We start from the raw sequence: 25,549 nt of genomic DNA, 5'->3' as shown, positions 1-25,549 counted from the left end.
GCTCATCCATTGTCCTCATTCCAGAAGAAGGGAGGGGGGGGCGGCGGACAGTGGGTCACAACTTTGGGATTCTTTCTAATGGTATGTGTTTGTGAAAGAGAAAGTGAGTACTGGGAAGACCTGACATAAAATCAGGAGCGACAAAGCAGGTCTAGAAAAGTCAAGCCCATCCGTGATATTTACACTTGCCATTGCTATTTCGATTATCAGCCATTACTATTTATAAAACGATGGGTTGCCAAACTTGTCTATGTATATATTTGAAGCCTCTGGAGATCATTAACAAATTCTAAAGCACAGGCTACACCCCTAAACAATCAGAAAATTAAACCAGGAACCAGAGTTTTTGTAGCTCCTCAGAGGTTTGGACACAAAGTATAGAAATCGAATAAATCCTTCCACCCTCCCCTTTGAGGTTTACCCTAGATATTACTCCAGGAGTTAAAAAAAAAAAAAAAAAAAAAGGAAGAAGGGGAGGAAGAAAGAAAAAAAGAAACAAACACTAAACCAATGCATTACTCTGTTTGTTGTTGTTGTTTGAAGAAAATCACTTGCACATATAGTTCACTGTTGTTCTTGAAGCTGGCTCAACAAAACACTGAAAAAATCATTATCCAGGTACATGGCATATTATGCTGACATGAGTTTATACTGCACAGCCTTATCCCTTCAAGAAGGATGTGGATCTGGTGACAGCATAAGGGAGAGAGACTTCTTACAAACTCAAAGCGAGGCTATGCAGATTCCAAGGTGACTACCACAGCTTCCTAGTGACAAATTGGCAGCAATTAGAAAGAGATGCTTGAAGAATGTGAACTTGCTTGGCCTGGCTTACCTTAGTTTTTTTCTTCTAATAAGGGCCATTAAAACCCTCTATTAAATTCAAAGAGGGAGAAAGGGAAAGAGGGAAATCCTAAGCCTTATAATCCCAATAATTTAAAAAAAAGACTCATTGCGTGAATTTTCTGATTGCACATATTAAACATAGTCTAAAAGACTTTACTTCTTATATAACATTTTCCTCCCCTCTAGCTCCTTCTATCCCCTGTATCTCAAAAAAAAGAAAAAAAAAAAAAAAGAAGGTACATGTGTTCTGTTTGTACTACTGGTTCATGACATTCAAAGAGTTCATCATGTACAGAGCACCACCTGTGTACTTAGCTTAAATCTGGAGAAATCTTTCATCCCCAGGAAAGAGTATAGATTATTTTTATGCCATCCAAGTGGGAGAATGTCCCAGATACCAGATGATGAAGGGGCCCCGGAGGGACCATAATGCTAACATGCTTACGAGCACTACAAAATTTGGCTTCAGAGACGCCTCTCTGTTTGGCAGCGCTTCCACCTATCTCCGTGAATAGTAAAGACGCAGTTGCTAACCGTGGTGGAAGCAAAGGGCGTAAGGCGAGAAGTATGTCCTTGCGCATGCGATCACACTAGATTTAAGAGACAAGAAATTCTCTTAGGAGAAAACCAGGAAAATGAGTATCAATTGGCATGCTATGCTACTGTGGGACAGGATTAAGAACACAAATCTTGACCACTCTTCAAAGACCTAAAGGTCCAGCTGCATAACATTTTTTCCAGAGAGCTGGCTTTTGGCGTTTGGGGGATTTCCGTGACATTTCTCAAGGGCCAAACTTGTACAAAGTATGGCTTAACTAACTTTTTTTTTTTTTTTAAACAGCACATAAAGGTGAAGGGACTACTTCTCTGCAGAACAGATATGCTAGAGATTAACTTGAGTTGTTCTCTTTCACCCTAAATTTTCTTCTGCCTCCATCGTGCTCCGAAGTCACGATACATCTGTGACAGAATAACTCCCATGGTAACAGACTGACATCATAAACACCAGATTAAGACTTGGCTGCAAAGCCAAAGGAGATGATGAGCTGGGAAGGAAGAAGCTATAATTCAAACAAATCTCTTCCATAACAGCTATGGGAATACTAAACATTACTGGCCAAGTAAATTGCCTTTTGTAGAAGTGTTCCCTTTTTTGAAGTTTGCCCCTGTGTGAAAGTCCCTCTGTAAGTCAGAACCTTAGCATTATTTTAATGTACTGTTCTGGATTTAATAATCTCATGCTTCAGACAGTAGTCTGTTACCATGGGAATGACAGCAGCACAAATGCAGGATTACGGCTATCAAGCAGGAGAAAAGAAATTATGAATAAGCCTCGTTATGTTCAATAATTAGCAGCGACATGGAAAAAAACAAAACCATGAATTTAGGTTGATGCATTTATCTCAGTGTTTGAATACAACTCTGAGTGTGTTATTGCTTTAAAATGAGATTCTAACAAACTGCCAAAAAAATTCTTGACTAGCAGTTGCTACTCAGTGCTGTAATTTTAAAAATCCATCCTGTCCATCCCTTTCTTCTATTTTAATTCTTTCCCTGCAGAAGATTGGGAGCTAATGGGTAATATACAACATCCCAAGATGGATTCTGGTACCTTGAGCCAACATTTCTGGGGAAAAGCATGGTGATACTGAACATTACCAGTTTCTCTGCCTCAGTTAACTTAACTGTAGAAGAAACCATTCCTGCAAAGAGGACGCTGCTCTCTCCACCATGGAAAGTCTACGTGTCAAGATGTAGAATGGTCACTGTAGAATGGTCCTGCTAATACGCACAAGGGATAAAGCCTTTCTTCTAACGTGACAGTAGATTTACCATAATGACTAAGGAAGTATTCTAGGCAGTTAGAACTTTTCTTAGCAAGGCCCGTGACTTTACCAACTGCAGAAGAGATCAGCAAAATGGTGAAAACACATTTTGAGACGTCCAGGGCTGCTAAAGCAGTCCTTCCCTAAATCAAAGACTACACTCGAATACAAAAGCATGTACTAAGCCATGCCAGAGCATAAAGTCTTCCCTCAATTTTGGGGGGAAATGAGGGTACTATGAGACCTCTGGCATCCTGTGGAATCATCAGCTGCCTCCATGAAAGTAGCAAGGTTAACATGACCCCATCTAAAGCAGGTGGCAAGAACAAAATCTGAATCCACTCTTAAACTGGTGAACATCTGACAGCTCCTTGGTACTTTCAGACTTCTCCACTCCCCTCTTCCATGAGGCTTCTGCATTCTAAGGCAATGGTACAACACATCATTGGAGGAAAGTAATTTTAGAACGTGCCATCCAAATTAACTGGTCGTGAATAGGCTCTGATTAAAATATAAAGAGCTTTTAAAATAATTTAAAATGATTCACTGGAACTAATTTAGAGATATTTTAATCTCTGAATGTGCAATGAACTGTAGTCTCCCTTGGCCCCAGCCTTTCCTTGGAGACGGACATTTCTAGTTAGGCCTTTGCCATGGGTAAGAGGTACCTGAGCCGTGCAAGCCACACTACCCATATGCCTGTGTTTCCCTCTGCCTTTCTGATATATGTTTTTCCAACTCTGACCCTGTTCTCTTCCCACTTTCCAAACCAGACTGTGTATACTTCCCCTTCTCAGTGACTATCGGCTCATCTGTTTACTATGCTAGATGGCTAGATAACTTTGGACACAACAATGGGACAATTATTTAAAGAATCACATGAGATCAAAAGACCTCAGCTTACATTCTTTAGTCATTTGTTTGAATTCCATTTTAGATTAAACCAAGGAACACTTTCCCAACATAATGTACTAGCATATTCATGGGAATTCCTAGAGCCACTTGTGAACCAATACCTAAGCTGCACTTATCTAAGCTTTTCCAACATAACTATGAAATTCAAGGGGATGTCTGTGGCTTTGGGAAAGTGCCTTCTTAAGACTCACTACAGATTCCTTCACGAAATCCTTTGGTGCCTGGTCTCCCAGATTTCCTAAATCTCAGCCAAAGACTCTTCAGATAAGAGGAAGAGAGCTGGTCTCTATTGCCCTGCTTTCTAGACCTTGCTGTTTCCTCCTGGATGAAGAGCTGGAGTTGAAAAGATGAAATGAGGGAAAAATCCATATATTGGAACAGTTTGATAAGCACAGAATTACCTGTGTTTATCCTCCCAGCAATCTACAAGGTAGGCATCATTATACCCACTTGAGAAATAAAGAAATAGAGGAAGAAAAAGATATCCAACAATTAGTAATAGAAGAGTAGAAGTTAAACTCAATACAACGCCAAAACCCATGATCTTTTCTGCTATACCAAAATCCAGTCTTCCTGAAAGCAGGAACCATGTCTTTCTGTTCTCCTGTGTAATCTCAGAAATGACATATACAAAGTGTTCTTGACAAAACACATGTAGCAAGTTAAAAGGCAAAGGATTTACAGGAAATGATCTAGCTTCTTTTGTCAAAAGACAATCCCTTTTGCCACACCAAACCAGAGAACATATCTCAACCATAACTTACAACCACAGCATCAGAGACAAGGGATGGAGCCTTACACATCCATCCATTCTGAAGTTGATGTATCCAAGCATAAGATGGCCACTTACCTAAAAGAAAGAGGAGAGAAAACATTGTAAATGCAGATGCTGACATCTTAGAAACTTTATCTACAGAAATATTAAAATTACTTTCATTTTATAATCAATATAATCTGAGCATAATAATAGAAGGAGAGCAATTTCTTCATCTCTTTGAATTTTTAAAGGCCATCTCGTATTTTTTTGTTACAGAGTACTTCAATTCCTGGTCTTTTTCCCACATTCTCCTTGAATACGTTTTTGTTCTTGAGATGCTACAACATCTTTAAAAGACTAATGAGTCCTCTTCTCCAGAAAATTAATACAGACACCTCTCTCATATAGCTTCAGTGGGTTCAAAGCCTTCTTGCAGTTTTCCCAGTGACCCTATATGGCAAACATCTGATATGACACCAGACTGTACAATAGCCCTTAATCTTAAATATGCTTCAGACTGCTTCAGAATCCCACAAAAACTTTAAATTCCTAAAAAAAAGATGTGTAATATGTGTACAAAACTGCATCCAGCGAATACAAAAGGTATATTCTTTTTTAACATATGTGACATGTGAAAACTCGGTCAAGACTAGGTAGCAAAGAAAGTCTCCAGAAATAACAAAGAAATGACAACTATCTGGATGCCAACTAGATCTGTTAGAACATTCAAATTTTAAATAAGTTAAAAAACAAACAAACAAACAAACAAACCAAAGAATTATCAGGAAAACCTATAAAACAAAAGGGGTGCGTGTGTGTGTGTGTGTGTGTGTGTCTATCTGTGTGTCCGTTCCTGTCCATGTGTCTATTGTATGTTGAGATAAGGAGCTCTACTAGGTAACATATTATTAGAAAGCTTAAAAAAAAAAGGAAGAAACCTTCTATAAGAATACCATGGTTTTGTTGCATAAAACAAAACAAATAGAACAAAACAAATAGCTCAGAAACTGCAGAAACCAAACCAGGTATACATGGAAAATTAGTATATGATAAGTTAACATCTCTAATCAGTGGAGAAAAAGATGAATTTTTAAAGAAATGGTTGGACAATTAGATACCACTGGAAAAAATTAAAATTGCATCCATATCCCACATTATATAAATTCTAAATGGATCCTAGATCTAAATTGAAAAATAAAATCACAATTATTGAAAAAACGAATTTGATTGAATCCCATTTTAAATGGTGAGGAAAGACAGGTCCAGAAATAAGAAAAAGAACTTGTCTACATGAAAGTCTATCTAAAAATAAAAATATTTTGCATAGCAATAAGTGCCATCCACCCAAAGACAAACAACCTACTTGAAAAAGATATTTGCAACTTTTTACAAAGAAATAATATCCCTCTGGGAGTCTGGATAGCTCATCCAGTTAAGAGGTCATGATCCCAGAGTCCTAGGATCAAGCCCCATGTTGGGGCTCCCCACTCAGTGGCAAGTCTACTGCTCCCCCTGCTTGTGTGCACATTCTTGTTCTGTCAAATAAATAAATATTTTAAAAACCTTAGATACAAAGAACTCCTAAAAGAATTTATCAAAAACAAAACAAAACAAAAACAAAAAACCAACATCCCCAAAGAAAAACTGATGAAAGAGCAGAGAATATACAGAGAGTAAGTGAAAATGGCTCCAAACACGTGAACAGATGCTCAACATTACTCATACTAAGAGACGTGCATGCATTTTTCACTGATCAGATTGGCAAAAATCCAGAAATTTGACAACATCCTCTGTTTAGGAGGCTAAGGGGGCAACAGCATCTTTGTACCCTCCTAGTGGGAAGGCAAAATGGTACAAACCCCTAAAGAAAAAGACCTGGCAGATTCTAGTAGAGATGTATAAGTCAGTATAGTATAGTCAGTAACAGGATAAAATCAGTAAAGAAAAAAAATGGACTCGTCAATAAATGGTGCTTGCAGAATTCCAGAAAGTAGATGTAGGAAGAAGGATGAAAACAGAAAAGTCACTTGGTAAACACCACAAGCAAGAGAGGATGTTAAAATTGTAAAGGGAAACAGTGATTTTAACATGGAGAAGCAAGGTAGATACCACCATAGCCCTACTGTGCTAGGTGTTAACATTTGGAGAAATTGGATGAAAGGTCCAGGGGAATTGGTTTCTTTTTCCAACTGTTCTGTAATTCTGAAATTTTTAAAGTTAAAATTGTTTTTAAAAATTAAACAAAAAGCAAGGCGCCTGGCTGACTCATCTGTAGAGCGTGCTATTCTTGATCTCCAGGGTCAAGAGTTCAAGCCCCACGTTGGGCATAAAGTTTACTTTAAAAAAAAAATCAATAAAAAGCATTTCGTAGAAATGATTTAAAAAACAAAAATGGCACTGAGACAATCAGATACCTACCTGGAAAAAAACTAAAATTATATCCTTACTTCAAGCTATACACAAGAATTTGTCAACTAAAAGTAAAAAACAAAATTCCAAAACTATTTTGGGAAGAAAAAAAGAGAACATTTTGATGACCTTGAGTGTGCCTACATTAAAATTAACAACTTTTGTAGGGAAGACAGCATAAACAAAGAAAAAGCAAGCCATAGACTTGAAATGTACATATCTGACAAGACAAAAGATTAGTATTCAGAATATAAAGAGTTTCTGCATATCAAAAAGAAAGACAAAACAATCCAATAGAAAAACAGACAAAAGATCTGATCAGGCAACTGACAGAAGAAAACCCAAATGGCCAATAAATATAAAATGATACTCAACCACACGAGTGAGGAAAATATAAATTAGAAGGTACCTTTTCACTACCACCAAATTGGCAAAAATTTTCTCATCTGGCAATACCAGCATAGGAGATGGAAAGCTATAGGAGCTGACACACAGTGCCTAGGAGAGCATCCGTGGGTGCAATCACGATTGTCAGAGGGGGAGAGATTTATCTAAGGAAGTTGAGATGTCCAAAGTACCTCCACTTCTGGGTATTACCCTAGAGAAACTCCTACGGATGTTCAAGAGTAGAAGACATACACAGGAAAATATATACAAGAATGCTCACTATAGCACCAGGGATCAGAATCCAACACTAAAAGGGAGCTAGAAGCTCATTTTGTACAAAATGACAGTAGTATAGCCACAAAATGGAGTAATACGCAGTAGTGAGAATAAATAAACTAGAGCTACCAGCATCAAAATGATTAAATCTTACAAATACAGGGAAAAGTTAAAAAGCAGATTTCAGAATATGGCAACATAGTAGTATATTATTAGGTTTAATAATTTATTAAAACCATGCAGGGCTAGTGGATGGCTCAGTTGGTTAAGCATCTGCCTTCAGCTCAGGTCATGATCTCAGAATCCTGAGGATCCTGGGATTGAGCCCTGCATTGAGTGTCCTTTTCCCTCTCCCTCTGCCTCTCCCACTGCTTGTGCACTTTCTGTCAAATAAAATCTTAAAAAAAAAAAAAAAAAAAAAAGGCAAAGCATACTACATAGCAACACGTGTTTGTGGAAAAAGGACTAAAACAGAACAGATATGGATGTAATAGACACTAAATCCGGCACTATAGTTTGACACTTGGAAGAAGGATGGGAAATGAGGGGAGGGAGAGGTAAATGTAATAGTCTGCACACACTGTAAAGTTCTAAAATGTGAAAAAAAATTAAAAAAAAAGTTCTAAAATGTGATAAGAAAATGTGGCAAAGCTAGGTGTGGCTATTTCCTATGGTACATATAATTTTTTTCCAGAGAGAGAGAGAGAGAGAGAGAAAGAGAAAGCACACATCTGAGGGACAGAGGGAGAGAGAGAATCCCAAGCAGACTCTCCAGAGCATGGAGCTTGATGTGGGGCTTGATCCCAGACTCTGAATTCGCAAAATTAAGAGATGCTCAACTGAATAAGTCAAAATTAAGAGACGCTCAGCTGACTGAGCCACCCAGATGCCTCCTATGCTACTTTCTATAAGCTTTTCCATAAACGCAAAATGCATCATTTCAAAAAGATTATATATAATATAGGCCTTTACTGTTATAAGATTCTTCAGTTGGATTTTGCCTAACTCTGATGGGTCTTTGCAGTTTTTCCATTGTTATTTCTCTTTTCTGAATTTTTATCTTGGTATAAAAACACACAAGGTATCTTTAGATCCCACATTCTAAGGAAAAAAACTGTCTTTTGTTTCCTTAAAAATATCCAAATACTTCCTCCCTCATTATTCATATATTCAGTTGTTTCCTTAAGGCTTTCTATTCAGAAAAATCTTAACCAAATCCCTCTGGAGTATGCTACACCCTAAAATATATTTAAGATGTTAAGATGTTTTAAAGAGCTTTGATTAAAAAAAAATCAGATCATTTATGATGCCTTTAATGAAGATTAAACAACCAAATAAAATTGCATTTTCCGTAATAAATGTCAGGTTATACATAAGTATGCAATTTGTGTGTTGAAAAGTGATCTATAATTGTGAAATACCCCACGGTTGAGAAAGCCTGATAAAAATTTAATAATCTCGTGTAGGGTTTATATGTGTAAGAAAGGCACTTTTCCATATCACAGTATTAGATGCTACTGCTTCTGAATTCCCCCACAAGCTACTGTAAAGAGTCCCCACCTGGAAAGTCAATACACTCTGGCCTTAGAGTGCTAGAGGTTGGGGGAAGGCTAAAAGGACCCCACTCACCTATCTGCTTCCTTCCCTTTACAAAGACGATGAGCTCCATTGGCTAATAATGTTAGCGAAAGGCCGGGGACCTAACCCCATTTCTCCTACATAGTAATTTCAGGAAGGAAAATGATTCAGTTCTCTGCCTCCCTCTAATCTTGGCTTACTGTCTTTGCAGTGGAACCCAGTGACAGTGCAATTGAAATGCTGTTGCCGCTTGTAAGGAAACAGAACCAGAACACAGGTACCAAGTGTGGGCCAAGGCACCTTGGTGTGGAAAGGCTGGAGCATTCATTCTCAAACACCACCTAAAACCCTACATGTGTCCCCCAAAAATCTGATGGTCGACATTAGGATTGTTTCAAAATCCCGTGCCAGGATTTTCTTATTTCAAGATTAGCTCTGAGATGACTGGCTGTTGTCTAAAGTCAGAGTTTTCGTTTTTGTATATTAAACAAGCACCTGTAAATGGCAAATAATCCTCTTAACCATCAAGCTTCTAGAATGTTCTTCTCACTCTGGGGGCCTGTGGGGGTGGTGAGGAGGGTGGGATAAGACATGCCTGTGGGCTCAGAAGCTGAATGAAAAGTGTCAGCCTGAAGTCCATTTTTCCAACGGAGCCCTTGGAAGAAATTTGGAAGGTGGCGGTAAATGTTGGTATCAACAACACCTTCGAACAAAAGCCACACTGTTCGTTGGGCATAAGAATGAAGTAAGAACATCCCCTTGGAAAATAACAACAGCCCGATCTTGTATTTACTTTCCTCTGCCTACAGAAAAATGTGTCAATTTTAGATCCTCAAACAACAGATTCTTCCCCAGCACAACAGCCCATTTCTTTCTACTACAGCTAGTTGGCTGTCCCTGATCAGCTGAAATCTCTGCACAGCTCAAGCTCTGGGACGGAAACCAAAAGGAATAAATCAATGAAGGCCTGGATCCTGCTCCCACTCTGCAGGCCAGCACTCCTCTCAGACGAGGGGCAGCCAAAAGCTGTGGGGAAGTTCACAACTGCACTGGCCAGTGAGCTAAAATTACAGGACAGAGGAAGACTGTGCCCCCCCATCTAATCCTGGGAAACCTCATGTAATCCTTTCACTGTGCCAGACTGCATCACGAAGGTGCCGTACAGCTCTTCCCTCCAGCACACGTTCAGAATCAATTCTGCTTCCAAGAAAATTAGTGAAGACATCACTCTCACGTGGAAGGGCTCCTAAATAATCATAACCCTGACACACAAGAAGTCAATGCTATCAACCCAGAGGCTGGGGGTTGGGGGGAGATGTTGGCCAGGAAAATACTTCTTCCAACAAAAAAGTTACATTTTGATGTTGTTCCAGAAAGAGAACATTGGCAGGAACTTCAAGATTGTGTGCTTTCTGCTGCTACTAAAATGAAATATATTTTAGTTCTAATCTGGTAATAGGAAACAAACCAAGAGCAGACAGACTGGCAAATATGAACTCTAGATGCATGGTGTAACACACCATCGGTTCAAGGGGTCAGCAAAGCCACCCAGGAAGTTGTCAAGTGTATGGAAGAGATGAACAACAAACATTAAAAAAAAATCCTGATCTAGTGAGAAGGCATAAAGGAGCCCACCTGAGCAGAAGGCTTCAAAGACTAGATAAGAAAGGACAAAGAAAGAAGCTTACATGGAAAACTCATCAACAAGGCAAGAATATAATAAAGCAAAACTTCGATTTCTGCCAGCATACCGGCATCTCGGCACTCAAAGACAGCGCAGCAACCCCTCTTTGTGTACAAAGGAAACGTGAAATCCTGAAATCCGTGCAGCCTCCAGTCACCGAAGCAACTAGCAGGTAGGGCTAATCCCCAAACAAGATTTCCTCAGAAATCGCATTCTCTGCTTTATCCCTTTTTTGTTTTTTGGGTTTTCCTCTTGTTTGGTCTTTCTCTTATTTCCTTGGTAAGTATTAGCATACCAAAGAAACGAATCTTGAAAAACCATCTTCATTCACTCACTGAATCAAGTCCTCTTGAACCCCAGGGGCCCACCAAGATAAAGGCCGGCGGAATTATGGGTTTTTAATGAAGCAGCCACCCAACTAAGTAACCAGGGAAGAGTAAGCCAAAGGTGCTGAAAACTGACCCGGTGGCAACATAAATCCATGGAAAATGCATGCGGTCTTAGGGAACCCGAGCCCCTTGAACCCCCAACACAATCTTCCTCAGGGAATGCTTCCATATGCTTAAAAAAAAATCCACTGCCTGCTCCCAGATATATAGCATTAGGGCAGGGATAAATTTCAAGCTGGCAAAAGTCCAAACCCAACAGTTGCAGCTGTAGTAGCTGCCTTGTTTACAAAGCAATTCAGGAAGCTTTTAGAGGGCAGAGTGCACCAGACAGAAGGGGGTCTGTAAGCAAAACATGGATGGATCCCAATGCATTCAGAGCAGACAACACATCTGTTCCCAGGTCCCCCCTGGAAACATGCCCAATGCGGGATCCAAGTCAACTTTTAATGCTCATGTGTTGTGTTGTGTGTGTGTGTGTGTGTGTGTGTGTGTGTGTGTTTCAGCAAAGCATAACTACTTAAGCACTCGAATCAAAATTATATGCTAGTAGTTATTGAGCTCTTGGGCCATCCCCAACATTCTAACCAAAACACTGAGAACAACATGCCACACAAGGTTTTGAGTGCACTCCAATCAACTGTGACCTGGACTACTTTGCTCATTACTGACGCCACACATAAGCATGCCTTCTGTTGCCATTTGCAGCCTCTTTGAAACTGCACTCCTTGGCTTCTCTCTGCTGAGGGCTGTGGCCAGCACAATTATCTGAGGAAAGGGTATGTCCCCGCATCAACCTCAGTTACCCTACTTGCTCCCTCAGATCCGGATCTCAGTCTTCTCATTCGCATCCACCAGCTCCCTTCACTCCTTTAGGATGCTCGGTACTCACACGTTTTCTATTCTGGTGCAGTTTAATCCAAAATTGCTCTCCAAGGAAAAGAAACAGTCAAGAAGTTGTGACGGGTAGAGAGAAGCATGGGAAAGAGCAATAGAAGAATGGCTGATCAAGAAGCATAGACCTCATCATACCTTGTTTACAGTGTTTTATAGAAGGTGCACAAGGACTAGGACCCAGGAGCACAGAAAGAAGAAAGGTCCTCTAAGATGCTGAAAGTGGATTCATTAAGCTAAGAGGGAAAGTCATCAAACATAAAAGATGGGAAAGAAAAAGGGAATTTAAAAGAGGAGTTTAGGGCTCAGTGGAAGAGCCTGTGACTCTTGATCTCGGGGATCTTTTTTTTAAGATTTTATTTATTTATTAGAGAGAGCACAAGCAGAGAGGGCAAAAGGGGAGGGAGAAGCAGGCTCCCCATTGAGCAGGGAACCCAACATGGGACTTGATCCCCTGACCCTGGGATTATGACTGAGATGAAGGCAGATGCTTAATGGACTGAGCCACCCAAGAACCCTGATCATGGGGTTCTAAGCAAGCCCAACATTAGGTGTAGAGATGACTTAAAAATAAAAGACTTTAAAATAAATAAATAAAAGAGTTTAACATGAAGCTTAAAATAGGTGACCAATTAAAATTAAGAATACATACAAGGGACACCTAGGTGGCTCAGTGATTGAGGGTATGCCTTTGGCTCATGTCCTAGGATCGAGTCCCACATCAGGCTCACCCCAGGGAGTCTGTTTCTCTTTCTGCTTCTCTCTCTCTGTGTCTCTTATGAATAAATAAATAACATCTTTAAAAAAAGTACATACAAAATCGGTGCATCCTTGAGTATGGTTAGCGTAGCATTGTGTTCACACACTCAGCGCCGTGGCATCACACTTAACTTTTCTTCTGTGAGTTCTCCGGGTAGAGTAGCTGATATACCCCCAGTAAAAGACAATCCACGTGCTCCCATGACCGTAAAAATGCTTCTCCTGTACTCAAATGAAAAAAAGCATATACCTTGGTGACAAACTACTACAGATTTACAGTGGGAGTAAATGTTAAGCATAAAATCCTAACTATGTCTTTGTGTATGCAAGCACCTATACAATAAATCAGAATAGAGCCCAGTTCTGGTGTACTTTTGACTGTGTAATTACACATTAATTACACGTTTTTAATCGTACATATTAATAACACCTAGTCTATAATTACAATGCAGTCATGTAAACCCAATCAAGGAAAACTAGAATATTTGCATAAGACTGGAAATGAAAAATACAAGTGCTACACTAACGAGATGGGGATTAGGAATGCAGATCTGTGACAAACTGTGTCAAGAAGAATAGAAAGTGATTCTCCTTCCTGAACATTATTTCAGGCCCATTTAACACAATCTGTACCACTCAATGAATGTGCAGTGTCCTACACACATCAAATCAGATTTGGATAATGTTCCTGACTTCAGATAAAATTTCATTACTATATTTAGTTATGGAATGGTAGGAAATGCTTATATTTTAAACCTAATAAAAACTGGAATATGCCAAGAATTAGAAGAGCCTCACTCCAAACTCCCACATGAGATTTAAACAGCAAAACAAGTCTACCCATGGTGACCCCATCCAGTCTGATTTAATTTCACCCTTAAAATAAACAATTAACAGAAACTGCAACTCCCTGTGGTCAAAGGAAGTAAAGACAATGGAAATTCTACTTTAGAAGAGCTTTACAGAAGGAAAGTTAAGCATCAGTCACTTGTCGCCCATAATTTTATATAAACCCTCACTGGCAAACCAGCACTTCTTTAGGTTGCTGAAGCTTTATTTCTCCAAACAGAACTGGAGTCTGATGAAAAAACAAAAACAAAAACAAAACAAATACAAAGTCAATTAAAACACAGCAAATCACTTGAACTAAAATAACTTCAGCCTGTAATTAAATCTCTTCATTCTAACCACTGTCTGATTTTTATGAGGCACTTCCTTACCAAACTGAAAACAAAAATTTTTTTGCAAAACCATAAATGATAGACTTCAAGAATTTTTTTTAATGTAAAGCTTGGAAATATTCTGGTCTCACTTTTTTAAACATAATGTTTGTTCTGCTTTCATACACAGCTCTATGAGGCAAACATCAGTGTTTTAAAAAAAAATCCTACTGAAGCTGCTTTTCAAAAGTGACTCACAATTGCATGTCTGTACAAGGAAGAACAATGTGGTACTTCCAAGTGATTCTAAAGTAAGGGACCAGTGAGGTAGTCAGCATGCCAGTGACAAAGCCCTCCTGTGAGTCATTATCGCTCAGGAAAAGAGAAGCAAAATCTAGTTGCTGAAATCTGTCTTGCATTAGGGCTGTCATGTAGGCAACCTGATTGCCAGTGAGTGAGGTCCCTACTTCCACAACAGCATCTACTCTTACTGTGTTCAGAAGCCAATTCAAAACCATAGGTATTTTACAAGCAGCAAGAGCCCTTACCCATTAGAAATGTCTAATAAATAGCATGCACCATAATGGAAGAATGCAGTATTTTCCACAAGAAATTATATCATTTATCTTTTCCAAAATTTTATTCACACCTCAATTACTGTTCATCTGTCACCATCACTCCTAAAACCCGAAGCAAGTAATCAACTGAAAGATAAATTCTCGCTGAACTTCCATTGTGTTTACACATAAGAAATTAAAAACCACCATTTCATTTAGCTGTTTACTTATTGTCGCTTCAAGATTTCTAGGTACAAACCTAGAGAAATGCCTGGTTTACTGACCCAAGGGGGAAGGGGATGGGAATTGAGAACAGACATGACAGGGAAGATGGGATGCATACAGGCAACAATGAACATTTGCTCAGTATTACGAGCTCCCGTAGATCATTTAATAGTAAACTTTGCTTCCGGCAAATATTTAGGTTATTACTTTCTGGGCAACAAAAGATAGACCTCACATTCTCAGCCCAACTTAAACCAGTTTTCATCAGATTTCCTCTTCTGCAAAAACCCTGTAATATTAATAATCTCAATGATCAAATCAAAACTGCTCACGTGTATTGAGTGCTTACTATGTACCAGGTACTGTTGAGACACTTTGCAATTATTAACTCAACTGCTTCTCAAAACAGGTCTATGAGGAAGATGCTATAATTGCATATCTCCATTATCCAGATAGGGAATGTGTGGCACAGTGAGATTACATACCCTGAACTTGATCATATAGCTAGCAAATGGCAGAGGCATAGTAGAATCCCAGGCAGTCTGATTCCAGAATTCAGGTCTTACCTACTAGGCCAAAATTAAGCTCAAGCTGATAACCACCATCAGTACCCTAGCACAATAGAAAGGAATAATACTTTATGTAAATACTACACACACACACAGTACATAACTTACTCCATTAAGTAATGCTGCATTGAAATGAAGTCCTCTTCTAGAACCATTTGCTTCCTTTTGTGACCTCAATTATATTTAACCAATGGGACTTTTATTTGCATGACAGTATGTCATTAGGGAACAGAAAAAGAAAATACTCAATACTTCCATGTGAAGAAGGATATCGTTATGTTTAGTAGTGTAATATTTTTACTAGTTCAGGGAGTTCTGGTTATCTTAATAGTTCTCATTCAAGCCCCTATAATTATTAAGGAAGTAAAAGTCACCATAATAACAACAAAAAATTACATCAATCACTGATAAAAATTCATCTCTACCCTCTAATCTATCTAGATCTAGCCATAGAATTCTAGGTCTCTGGAAGATTCTACAGACTGCAGCATGGAATGGTTGCTCTCACCAAAGATGCAGAATTTCAGGAAGTCAATGAAAGTGATGATAAAGACAGCCTGAATCACAAGCAAAATCACTAACCAATGAGTATCTGCAAAGTTAGACCAAATAACAACCAGGACGGAAAAGGCAAGGATGAGACAGGCCAAGCTCTGAAGTGAAAGGAAGGACACGGTGGCATTCTGCACCCAACTTTATCAGAAAATCACACTACAAAAGGAAGAACCCCCCCCCACACACACACACACAAATCAACATTTGATTCTTTGCTCATTCTCAGAATTCCAGAGTTGCAAATTATAGCTTAATTGTTGTTAAATATAAAACATTCCTAACTTTTGGTTTCACTTACCTGGATAAAGTTCAATCAAAGCTTTTTATCTCTACTATGAAATTGGATACCTGCTTTAAGTGAATTCACTGCAGTGGCCTTTCCAGGCATCAATTAACCCCTAATAAGGAGGATTTCCTGTATATGATCTGCATTTTAGAAGGAACTCCACGTCAGACTTGGATGAAGTAGAACCAGCGTATCTTCCAACAGAGTGGTCTAATGAGGGAAGAGTTTTGAGTCTGAAAAACTGGTTTCAAATTCGGGTTGAAATGCACAACAGCTGCAGGGAGTCTGGGGAGAAATCCCTTACCCTGTCTCTGACACCTGGAGAGTACAATATTCCCTACATCACAATGCATGGAGGAGAAAAGGAGATTAAAAAAAATTATCCTCATATTTGCTTTTTGTTTGTTTGTTTGTTTTTTGAGAGAGAGAGAGAACGAGAGAGCACAGGAGCATTTGCATGTGTGCATGTGAGGGGAGGGAGAGAGAGAAGCTTAAGCAGACTCCACATCTAGCACAGAACCCAATGAGTGGCTCTACCTCAGGACTCTGAGATCATGACCTGTGCCAAAATCAAGAGTCAGATACTTCACGGAGATGTGAGGGTAATTTTTAATGTGCAAATGACTAACCAAATGTTTGCCACTCTTCTACTCATCCTTCCCTTCTGTGAGTTGACAGTCGATTTCACCAACCATTCATCATTCCTATGTTACATACTGGTTGCCTCCTGATAGCACCTGTTAGATGCTGTGGGAGGTAGCTAAAACCTTAAAACAAGGAAACTTTTAAAAAGTCGACTTGAGTTATGAATTTTCTAAGGTTGTAAGAGAAGATATGTGAGGGGAAATCAGCACACAAGGCAAATAAGTAAAACACAGAGTTATAAAAACAAAAAATGGTACGTCTGGGTTGACTCAGTGGCTGAACATCTGCCTTGGCTCAGGTCATCTTCCTGGGGTCCTGGGATTGAATCCCACGCATCAGGCTCCCTGCAGAGAGTCTGCTTCTCCCTCTGCCTGCCTCTGCCTCTCTCTGTGTCTCTCATGAATAAATAAATAAATAAAATCTTTAAAAAAAACCAAAACAAAAACAAAACAAGAAAAATAATGGAAAAATCCTAAGAATTTGATTCTAACTACATAATCAGGGTAGGCTTCCTGGAAGAAGCTGCAAGAAAGAAAGATAAGGCTGGGTAATCATAGGTTTAAAAGATCTTACATCTACCTCACTACATTTGTTTCTTCCTACTTCTTTTGTCTCCCTGGAAAAGGAACCCCCCAAACACACGTGCTGGGGACATAGCAATTTGGGGCTCATGAAGACTTTCAATTCATTATTATCTCTTGCGCCACCTGCCAGGTCTAGCATGCAGTTTCAAAATAGTGTAGTAGCATCGCTCTTCTGCTGATAATGCCAACTCACACCATTAATATACAACTCCACTGAAGAAAGACACTGACAGAAAATTTTAGCTCCAGGTCATGCATTTATGAAGAGATAATCAAAGACACATTTTTGTGAAAAGCAGGAATCCTATTCAAAGCTGTGCATCTTTGGCCAATTGTCCGCTGCTTTCCTGTATTAAATCTCCAGAGTGAAAAAATATGAAACAATATATTTCTATTTTTGCCCATCAGAATCACTAAACCCTGATATGAAGAGAACTGCTCAGATTGTAAACATGGAAGGAATAAATCTGCTGGGTAACAGTAAACTCAAGTAGCACAAATCACATCTAGTATTCTTGTAGACTCTCCTTATCAGTATTTAAGCAGCAGAGACAGTTAGAACCAACAACCACAGATAAAGCACACCACACTATTTAAATTCACCTGGTGTTCTGTCCTATACAAACCTCGATGCTTATTTTCAGATTCGACATATAGTCACAGTACCCACTTGTTGGGTCTACTGTCAAAGACCCTAGCCACTGACCCTTTTCATGCTGGTTAATTACAAGGATTACGGACACACACAGAAAACAACTGGTAGGTTTTGAACTCACAGCCTAAAAACTCTGGCAAGCAACATGATGGGACCAGCTAATCCTAAAGAAATTTGGAAACATTCTGTAAGATATTCTGGCTATTTCCAAACTCCTCAAATAATTACTCTTAGGCTGAATCTTAGCAAACACAGGGCATTCAGCTGAACATGACAGTAGAGAGGAAGACGGGGGAGAGTTTCTAAAACAACAGAGCAAAAGGATTTTCAGTGAACTGAGAGGCTTTTGAGATGGGCATTAAACATAAATACTTTATGTTAACTGGGTACGTAAGCGTAGGTACGTTTATAGAAACACAGGGGAGAAAAAAACAGTTATGGGAAAATGTGGTCCAATACATGTCTTTCTTTAGCCATCCAGGGGAAAATAGATTTCAACTCACTTGAAAACTGTCTGGCTGGAGACTACCCAATTTCCCCCAGTAACTCATTAAACTATTACATCACCTTGACAGTCAATTCCTACGAAGTTAAATGCAAATCAAAACATTTTTAATTGAATCATGCAATACATGACTAAGGGAGCTCACTGTATATGAGAAACTCATGGTGAAGTACTTCATTACTGGGTGGAGGAACTACCTCACCGTAGATAGACCTAACTCTGATTTCAACAGAGCAAGTCTTAAAGCAGAGGGCACCTATAATGAAAAGATGTTGCATGAATACTTACCTACCTCAGATTACAGTATGGATCAGACTCTTTCACACCTAATTCTGAAGTGGGTACGAAGCAATACTGAGGAGAGGTATAGGAATTCAACTTAATGTGAAGAAAAATGTGCTCCCTCCTCTGCTACCATCTATATATAAAAATAGCATATATAGTTCCTCTTCAACAAAGTTAAGATTTCATGAAGAATCTAAGAGAAAAACATTTGCCTAACCCATCCTGAAATGCAAAGGTCACTTGCGGCCCAATGGTTATGCTCTGTGTATTTTGATAATGCACAGAAGAAAATGAAACTTCTTTAATAATATAGCTTGAGGGTGAAAGAGGAATGGAACACTCAAGTGGTTTATATTATTAGCCTTAACAAGAAGGGACAGTCCACTAGTCCATTGCTTCATGTGATCTATTTACAGTCAAAATGGCTATATTTAGAAAAATCCTACAGTCCATGAGAATGGAGAGATGAATATCAAACTATTCCCCTTCTAGGCCTCCAAAAAATTCTATTAGCCTCAGGAAAGTATGTGCCATTGGGGGTTTGCTTCTGCTAAGATCCACAGCAGAATCTGAACCAGAATTACTTTATATTATGCACTTAAAAAAAAAATCCTGCTGCAAACTGCATTCAGGGCAATGCTTTAAATTGCTCTATATTTGAGATCACAGTTGATACATATTAATGTAAAAGAGCCTATAGCCCAAACCCCAATGTTTATCACTACCTGCAAAATTAAATTAAACATACCACATTAAGCAACCAACCAAATTCTATCTCCATTAAACCCAAGCCAAGAGTGAGGCCTTGACAATAGGACTGAAGAGATTAGGGCTTAATTTAAACAGAGTGACTGCAATAAAACAATGCCAATGTGAGACTTTACAGGAGCAAGTACTTAAAGCACCTCAAGACAAATATTTACATAAACTATACAACATAATAATCTACTAAAGATAAAAGATTCAGGAGCCCATTAAATAACAATTTAGAATACAAATATTACAGAAAGGAAGAAAAGGAGACAGCACTGTTACCGGGTCCTATAAATGAATGCACAATGAGGATTCTTCTGAAGGAGACAAAGATCAATAAGGGGTGAAAATGTAAATGTATTAACAAAAAGCAAAATGGGTCTCTAATTTTACTATCGTCTGTTACTGACAGCATATTCCGCTTCCCAGACAGACACCTTTGAAGTTTTCATACTTAGAATTCTCTTCTCCTTTTATTCCATCCTTAGAATGTCACACTCACACACCTTTTCCTTTTCTCCAGTTCCTAAATAATTCCCAGCCATTCGCCTCTTCCCTTGTAGACCGTCCCCATTTCAATCTCATGCTCTCCTTTCTCACAAGTGTCCAATCCCTTGAAAAGACTGAGGCACCCAAGTAATTTTTTATACAGCATTTCTACTCTTTCCCGAACACCAGTATAAGGCAAAGATGTTTCTTGGGGACTCGCTCTAATGCTCACCCCCTGGCCTTCAAGAAACACACCAGAACAGACCTATTCTGTCTGAATTTTCAAAACTCAGATTATTTTAATAATCATTACAAATTACAACCATCAGATATTTCCAGCTTCCAAAAAATCTCCCAGTTAATGAAAGCTATGTTTTCAGGTTCATAAAGCCAATACCCCATCTGGTCTTTTAAAGTAGGAAATTAACTGAATCCTCGAGAGAATTAAGAAATCTTTGACCATGAACCTGAAAATGAGCCCCTGAGATTCAATAATCTGATTAGTCAAACTGGGTGAACACGTTGACAGAATGGACTTTAAGTGGGAAGATCCAGAGCTGGGAACAGATGCTAGAATTGGGAAGTGGCTTCTATCCAAACCCAAAGTCAGTCATTTGGCTCTTCTATAGAGATTAGTCAAGGGAACACATTTTTTTCTTTAGCCACTTTCATCTCACATGTGCCCAGGCCCCAAATGATGCTTATCTGCATAAGGAGTTTTTCTTGATCAATGAATTCAGCTGGAGACTTCCTGTGACTCAGTCCAGAAACTCTCCCAGTCTCCAGTATTACCCTGAGATACTGTTGAGAGTATTTCTCAACCAGATGTGTATAACAGAATCACTAGAACTTAAAAAAAAAAAAAAAAAAAATGTACTTGCCAAAAGTCCCATACATCTACTGAGTCAGATGCTCAGGGAAAAGCCCCTAAGCAGGTATACTTTATAAGTTCCTTAGCTCTTTAAGCTCCTCTGAAAGATCTACCTACCATTGGTGTAACACTGGTTAAGCACCACGGACATAGAATTTCGACAGTGGGTGTAATACAACAAGGAAAGACACAGCCACACGAGATCGCCACATCAACAAGGAGACAAGCCAGAGCAGAGAACTCAGATGGTTGAGACCATCCTCTGCTCGTCTGCTGGTGGAAGGCTGACAGCCAGGCTCTGGCCCCATGGGCATAGGAAGCATCCAACAGACCTGGCACTCCTTTGGAATATTCAACAGGTTGCTCCAGGGGGTATGGACTTTGAAAGTTGCCATTATACTACTAGAGCTGGCATCCTGGGGTGTCACAGGTGTATTGATAATTGACTCAGTCTGTTTTGTTTACAATTTCCTGCCCAACGAATTGCATGTTTCTGCAGATGTCTGACAAATTCAGGACATTTAATTCCTCAGCTGCCACTGTCCTGCTGTTTCCACCTTCCTCATCCATTGGTTACGATGGTGTCCAAAGACACATTCACCAGCATTAGGAAAGGTCATTAAAAAGCTCTTACAACCATCTGTACCCAGATGGACAAGTCTCCAAGCCAAAACGGGAGAGGTTCCCCTTCAAAGGGGGCCCAGAGGACCGGACTCCAAACAGTGCCACAGTTGGTTTTTTAATTATTGTTTGTGGGTCCTGAATTATTTACATTTGAGCTGTAAATCTTAATGACCCATGCCGTGTTCTTCTTGGCTTACCGATGATGAGCAAAGCCAAAGCAGTTTCATTTACCTGATTCAATGTTGCTGTAGGATGGGGGCCAAAGAAAAGTGCATCTTCCTAAATTGTCTTACACAGGTTCTTGGAACAAATCATTCTTGCCTTGGATCCTTGTCTAGGTCACTTGCCATATACTTATCTGCTAATTCCCTACTGCTTTCACACTCTTTATCATCCATGGCACATTTTCTCTGCAAATGACTCGTTTGTGCAGAAATTTCTAAAACATTCCTAGTTCCCTGCACTTTGCACTGCACAAAAATTTGACTTTGTTTTTTTTTTTTTTGTTTTGTTTTTAAAATTTGACTTTGTTAAAACACAGTGCCGTGATTTTTTTTTTTTTAAGTAGTGTACCTATAACGTGTTATAGATACTTCATATGGTGGCACCAGCTTCCAGAGCAAAGGACTCAAGGACCTTTTTAAAAATTTTTTTAAGATTTTATTTATTCATGAGACACAGAGAGAGAGAGAGGCAGAGACAAAGGCAGAGGGAGAAGCAGACTCCATGTAAGGAGCCCGATGTGGGACTTGATCCCGGGACTCCAGGATAATGCCCCGGGCCAAAGGCAGGCGCTAAACCACTGAGCCACCCAGGGATTCCCCAGGACCTTTTAAAAAAAATATTGTATTTATTTCTTTGAGAGACAGCATGCACACAAGCAGGGGGAGGGGCAGAGGGAGAGGGAGCCCAATGTAGGGCTCGATCCCAGATCATGACCTGAGCTGAAGGCAGAGGTTGCAGAGGTTTAACCCACTGAGCACCCAGGCACCCCAGGCTCAAAGACTTTAATTCACCCTTGCCAAGTTTGGCAAGATCTTTGCAACTAAAACCAAAAACCTAGAGAGTCAAATGGCTTTCCAAAAACAATCCCGCCTGGAGAAATCAAATCAATCCACGGTCTCAGCTAACCTTAGCCAATGGAGAATGAGGGAAGAAAGGATTCTTTTGCTCACAGCTACTTGACAGAACTGGAGATCTCCGTCCTAAGTGCTGACCTTCAAAGCACTAGGAAGAGCCAGTTGGGAATGGGCACCCCCCAATCTCTGAGAGGAGCGTCTCAGCCACACCTTTTCCCAGTGACTGTGGAGCTTCACTATACTGTTTCTGCCTGCCCTTCACAACTCGAAGCAGACGTGCTCACCAGCGGTGCCAAACTGTTAGACTCATCAAGTTTATGAACACTGCATACAAAATGCAAACATTTTCTTTCATTTGGGCAAACATTGGCACAGGAAACTTTCTTTCCAATGTTAACAGCAGGGAGCTTAAATAAAAGTTCAGTTTCTAGAAGGGTGGGGGAGAGAAAAAGCTAATTCTAAAAATATGTCATCAGCAGCATGCCATTCCCAGAGAAAATGGTACGTGTTTCCCTCAACACGGTTCACTCAAATGAACTTGACAGCTTCAGAGATCACTTAAAAGAAAGAAAATTTGTTGCAGGAGGCCTGCCAGATACAAAAGGGATCATGTCTCAACAGATAAGACTTGATAGATCCCCATCTTAAATATTTCTGCACAATGATTATGGAAACTCAAAATTAGTGCTCTGTCACACATCCACACAAGGGCTTCTTGCCCTAAGGGTATTTCCTCTGGCCCATTTGTGGGAATCCTTACTGGAATGTGGCAATTAACTTCAAAATCTTGCTGCTGCTATTAGTTCCCTGGAAAATAAATTAAAGGACATCTGGGCATACAAGTAAGATTATACAGCTCTACTTAAAATAAACAGCTTTTCCCCTTGTTTGCAAGTGTGCCCAGGCAAGGTAAACACTTTTAACTGGGTTACAGTGCCATCTCTCAAATCCACCAAATACTAGAAAATGCTGCTCTCGGGCAGACTATTTCCTAAAAGGGGGCCATTCAGGATACTTTTCCATTCAAACCTAACACTCAAGTTACTGAAAATACTGTATAAATCAGGTGTGAATATGCTCGTCTGACCCACAGCTACAGCTCTCAAACATCTGATTAAAAGGGAAAGTAGGCAGGCATTACAACTCCCCAGAAAGCCACAAAAATAAAAGGTTCCATCTTTAAGAAGATGATCTCCAATTACATTATACTGGTTTGAAGAAATGCCCAATGCGGCAGTGAGCGGCAACGTACCAATCAAAAGGCTTTCCCATCTCAACAGGGACAACATGGCAGCTAAGCTATCAAGTCAGGTGTAGGAGCTGAACACATCTATTTGTTTTCTCACCCTCTTAGCCATAACCTAGATTTCTAGAGCCTGGTTTAAATTGAATAGACCCTTTCACAAGTGCAACTCCTTAGAACAGCACTGATAGTTCTCTTTGCCCTTCCAGGAGATGAGAGCAAAACTATAGGCTGATCTTTAATATTAAATATTTAATGTGTTTTTAACACAGCCTTTAGATTTGATTCCAGACTTAATGCACCTGTCAGGAAACTGACTGCTACGGTTTTATTGCAACTGTACATTTTTCTGACATTCAGAAGCAGATTTTCGGAAGATTTTGTACTGCAGAAAATTCCAGGCAAAGTTCAGTTTAACTGTTTTTTTATTTAATATTTTATTTATTTATTCATGAGAGACACACACAGAGAGAGAGAGAGAGAGAGGCAGAGACACAGGCAGAGGGAGAAGCAGGCTCCCTGCAGGGAGCCTGATATGGGACTAGATCCCAGGTCTCCAGGATCAGGCCCCGGGGCTGAAGGCGGTGCTAAACCGCTGAGCCACTGGAGCTACCCAAGTTTAACTGTTTTTAAGACACATGTTTGACAAAATATTTTCCTCTACAGCAAAGAAGAAGGAGAAAAGAGAAAGAAGGAAGAAGAAGGAGGAGGAGGAGAAGGAGGAGAAAGAAAAGAAAAGAGAAGAGAGAGAAGAGAAGAGAAGAGAAGAGAAGAGAAGAGAAGAGAAGAGAAGAGAAGAGAAGAAAAGAAAAAAAACAGGTTTCTAAATACACTAAAATACAAACCTAGAAAATGCTACAAGCACTTTTCCCCATATTTATGCACTTCTAAAACAGCAAAGACAAAAGCAAAGCCTCAGTGACAACTGGGCAAACCTAAATATGTTTTGATTTATGTAGCCATCTACCTCCAGCATTCAAGGAAGCCCCAAAGGAGGGCAACTGGAACATTAGTTTGATGGTGGGAGTCATACATTTCCATTAAATGGTGAGATTACAGAAATGCATAAATGATAGGACCATGTTTAGAAACTTCAGAGGATCCCTCCCCCCCAAGAAAGAATATCCTCAATTGTGTGCTTTTATGCTCATCTTTACGGAACCATACTTGCACCTGGATACATTCAGACTACCTTAAGGAGGAATAGAAAACCACTAACAAAACTTGGAACTTTATTTTCCTGTTGCTATGCAACAAAGGGAGGGTGAGTGGATGGAGGGCACATAGTTTAGATTAATACGTTACGAGCACTTCCAAGAGGGACAATGATTTTCAAAATACACAGCAATCCATACTTTATTTTTTGATTAGAAAGAGAATCTTTATCTTTGCATCACAGTGCTTATTCCATCAAGAGTACGACAGCAAACTCACTTTGAACGTTATTAACTAATATTGATTTAAGCGAAGGGGAACTCTTGAAATTCTTACTCATCTGAAATGCAGAACACATACATATTTTACCAAAAGGTTTACTACGCATATTAATCTTTTATGCATTTTATTCCTCCAAGCGTGAAAAGAAACAAGCTGAAGTAATAGAGGTTGCCAGGTGTTGGTGGCACCCATTCCACTGTAATGACAGCCATGACTTAAGGTTTTTGGCTTGCTCTACTCTTCATTATGAATTGCAGAACCTTCAGGTTGCCACAGCAACTCTATATACTGACAGGTAAGCTTCAGGAAG

The 25,549-nt window shown here is 39.5% G+C and overlaps 1 protein-coding gene across 16 annotated transcripts in view; it reads right to left on the bottom strand.

Annotated features, from left to right (window-relative positions):
- CADM1 (cell adhesion molecule 1) overlaps window positions 1-25,549 on the bottom strand; it is a 325,518-nt gene that overhangs the window by 221,753 nt on the left and 78,216 nt on the right. Inside the window, exons 1-2 of one of the 16 annotated variants that reach the window (XM_025465444.3) lie at window positions 12,775-12,802; window positions 4,387-4,437 (exon numbers count right to left, since the gene is read on the bottom strand). The exons of the other annotated variants lie outside the window; for them this stretch is intronic. Coding sequence (XP_025321229.1) covers window positions 4,387-4,437; window positions 12,775-12,787 — 64 coding nt within the window. The 5' untranslated portion in view covers window positions 12,788-12,802. Of the gene's footprint in view, window positions 1-4,386; window positions 4,438-12,774; window positions 12,803-25,549 lie in introns of those variants that run through there. 16 annotated transcript variants of the gene reach the window in all.

This window comes from Canis lupus, chromosome 5, assembly GCF_003254725.2.
Source record: "Canis lupus dingo isolate Sandy chromosome 5, ASM325472v2, whole genome shotgun sequence".
Lineage (NCBI taxonomy): Eukaryota > Metazoa > Chordata > Mammalia > Carnivora > Canidae > Canis > Canis lupus.
The sequence above is the reverse complement of the archived record's forward strand: the minus strand, read 5'-3'. Positions and strand labels throughout refer to the sequence as shown.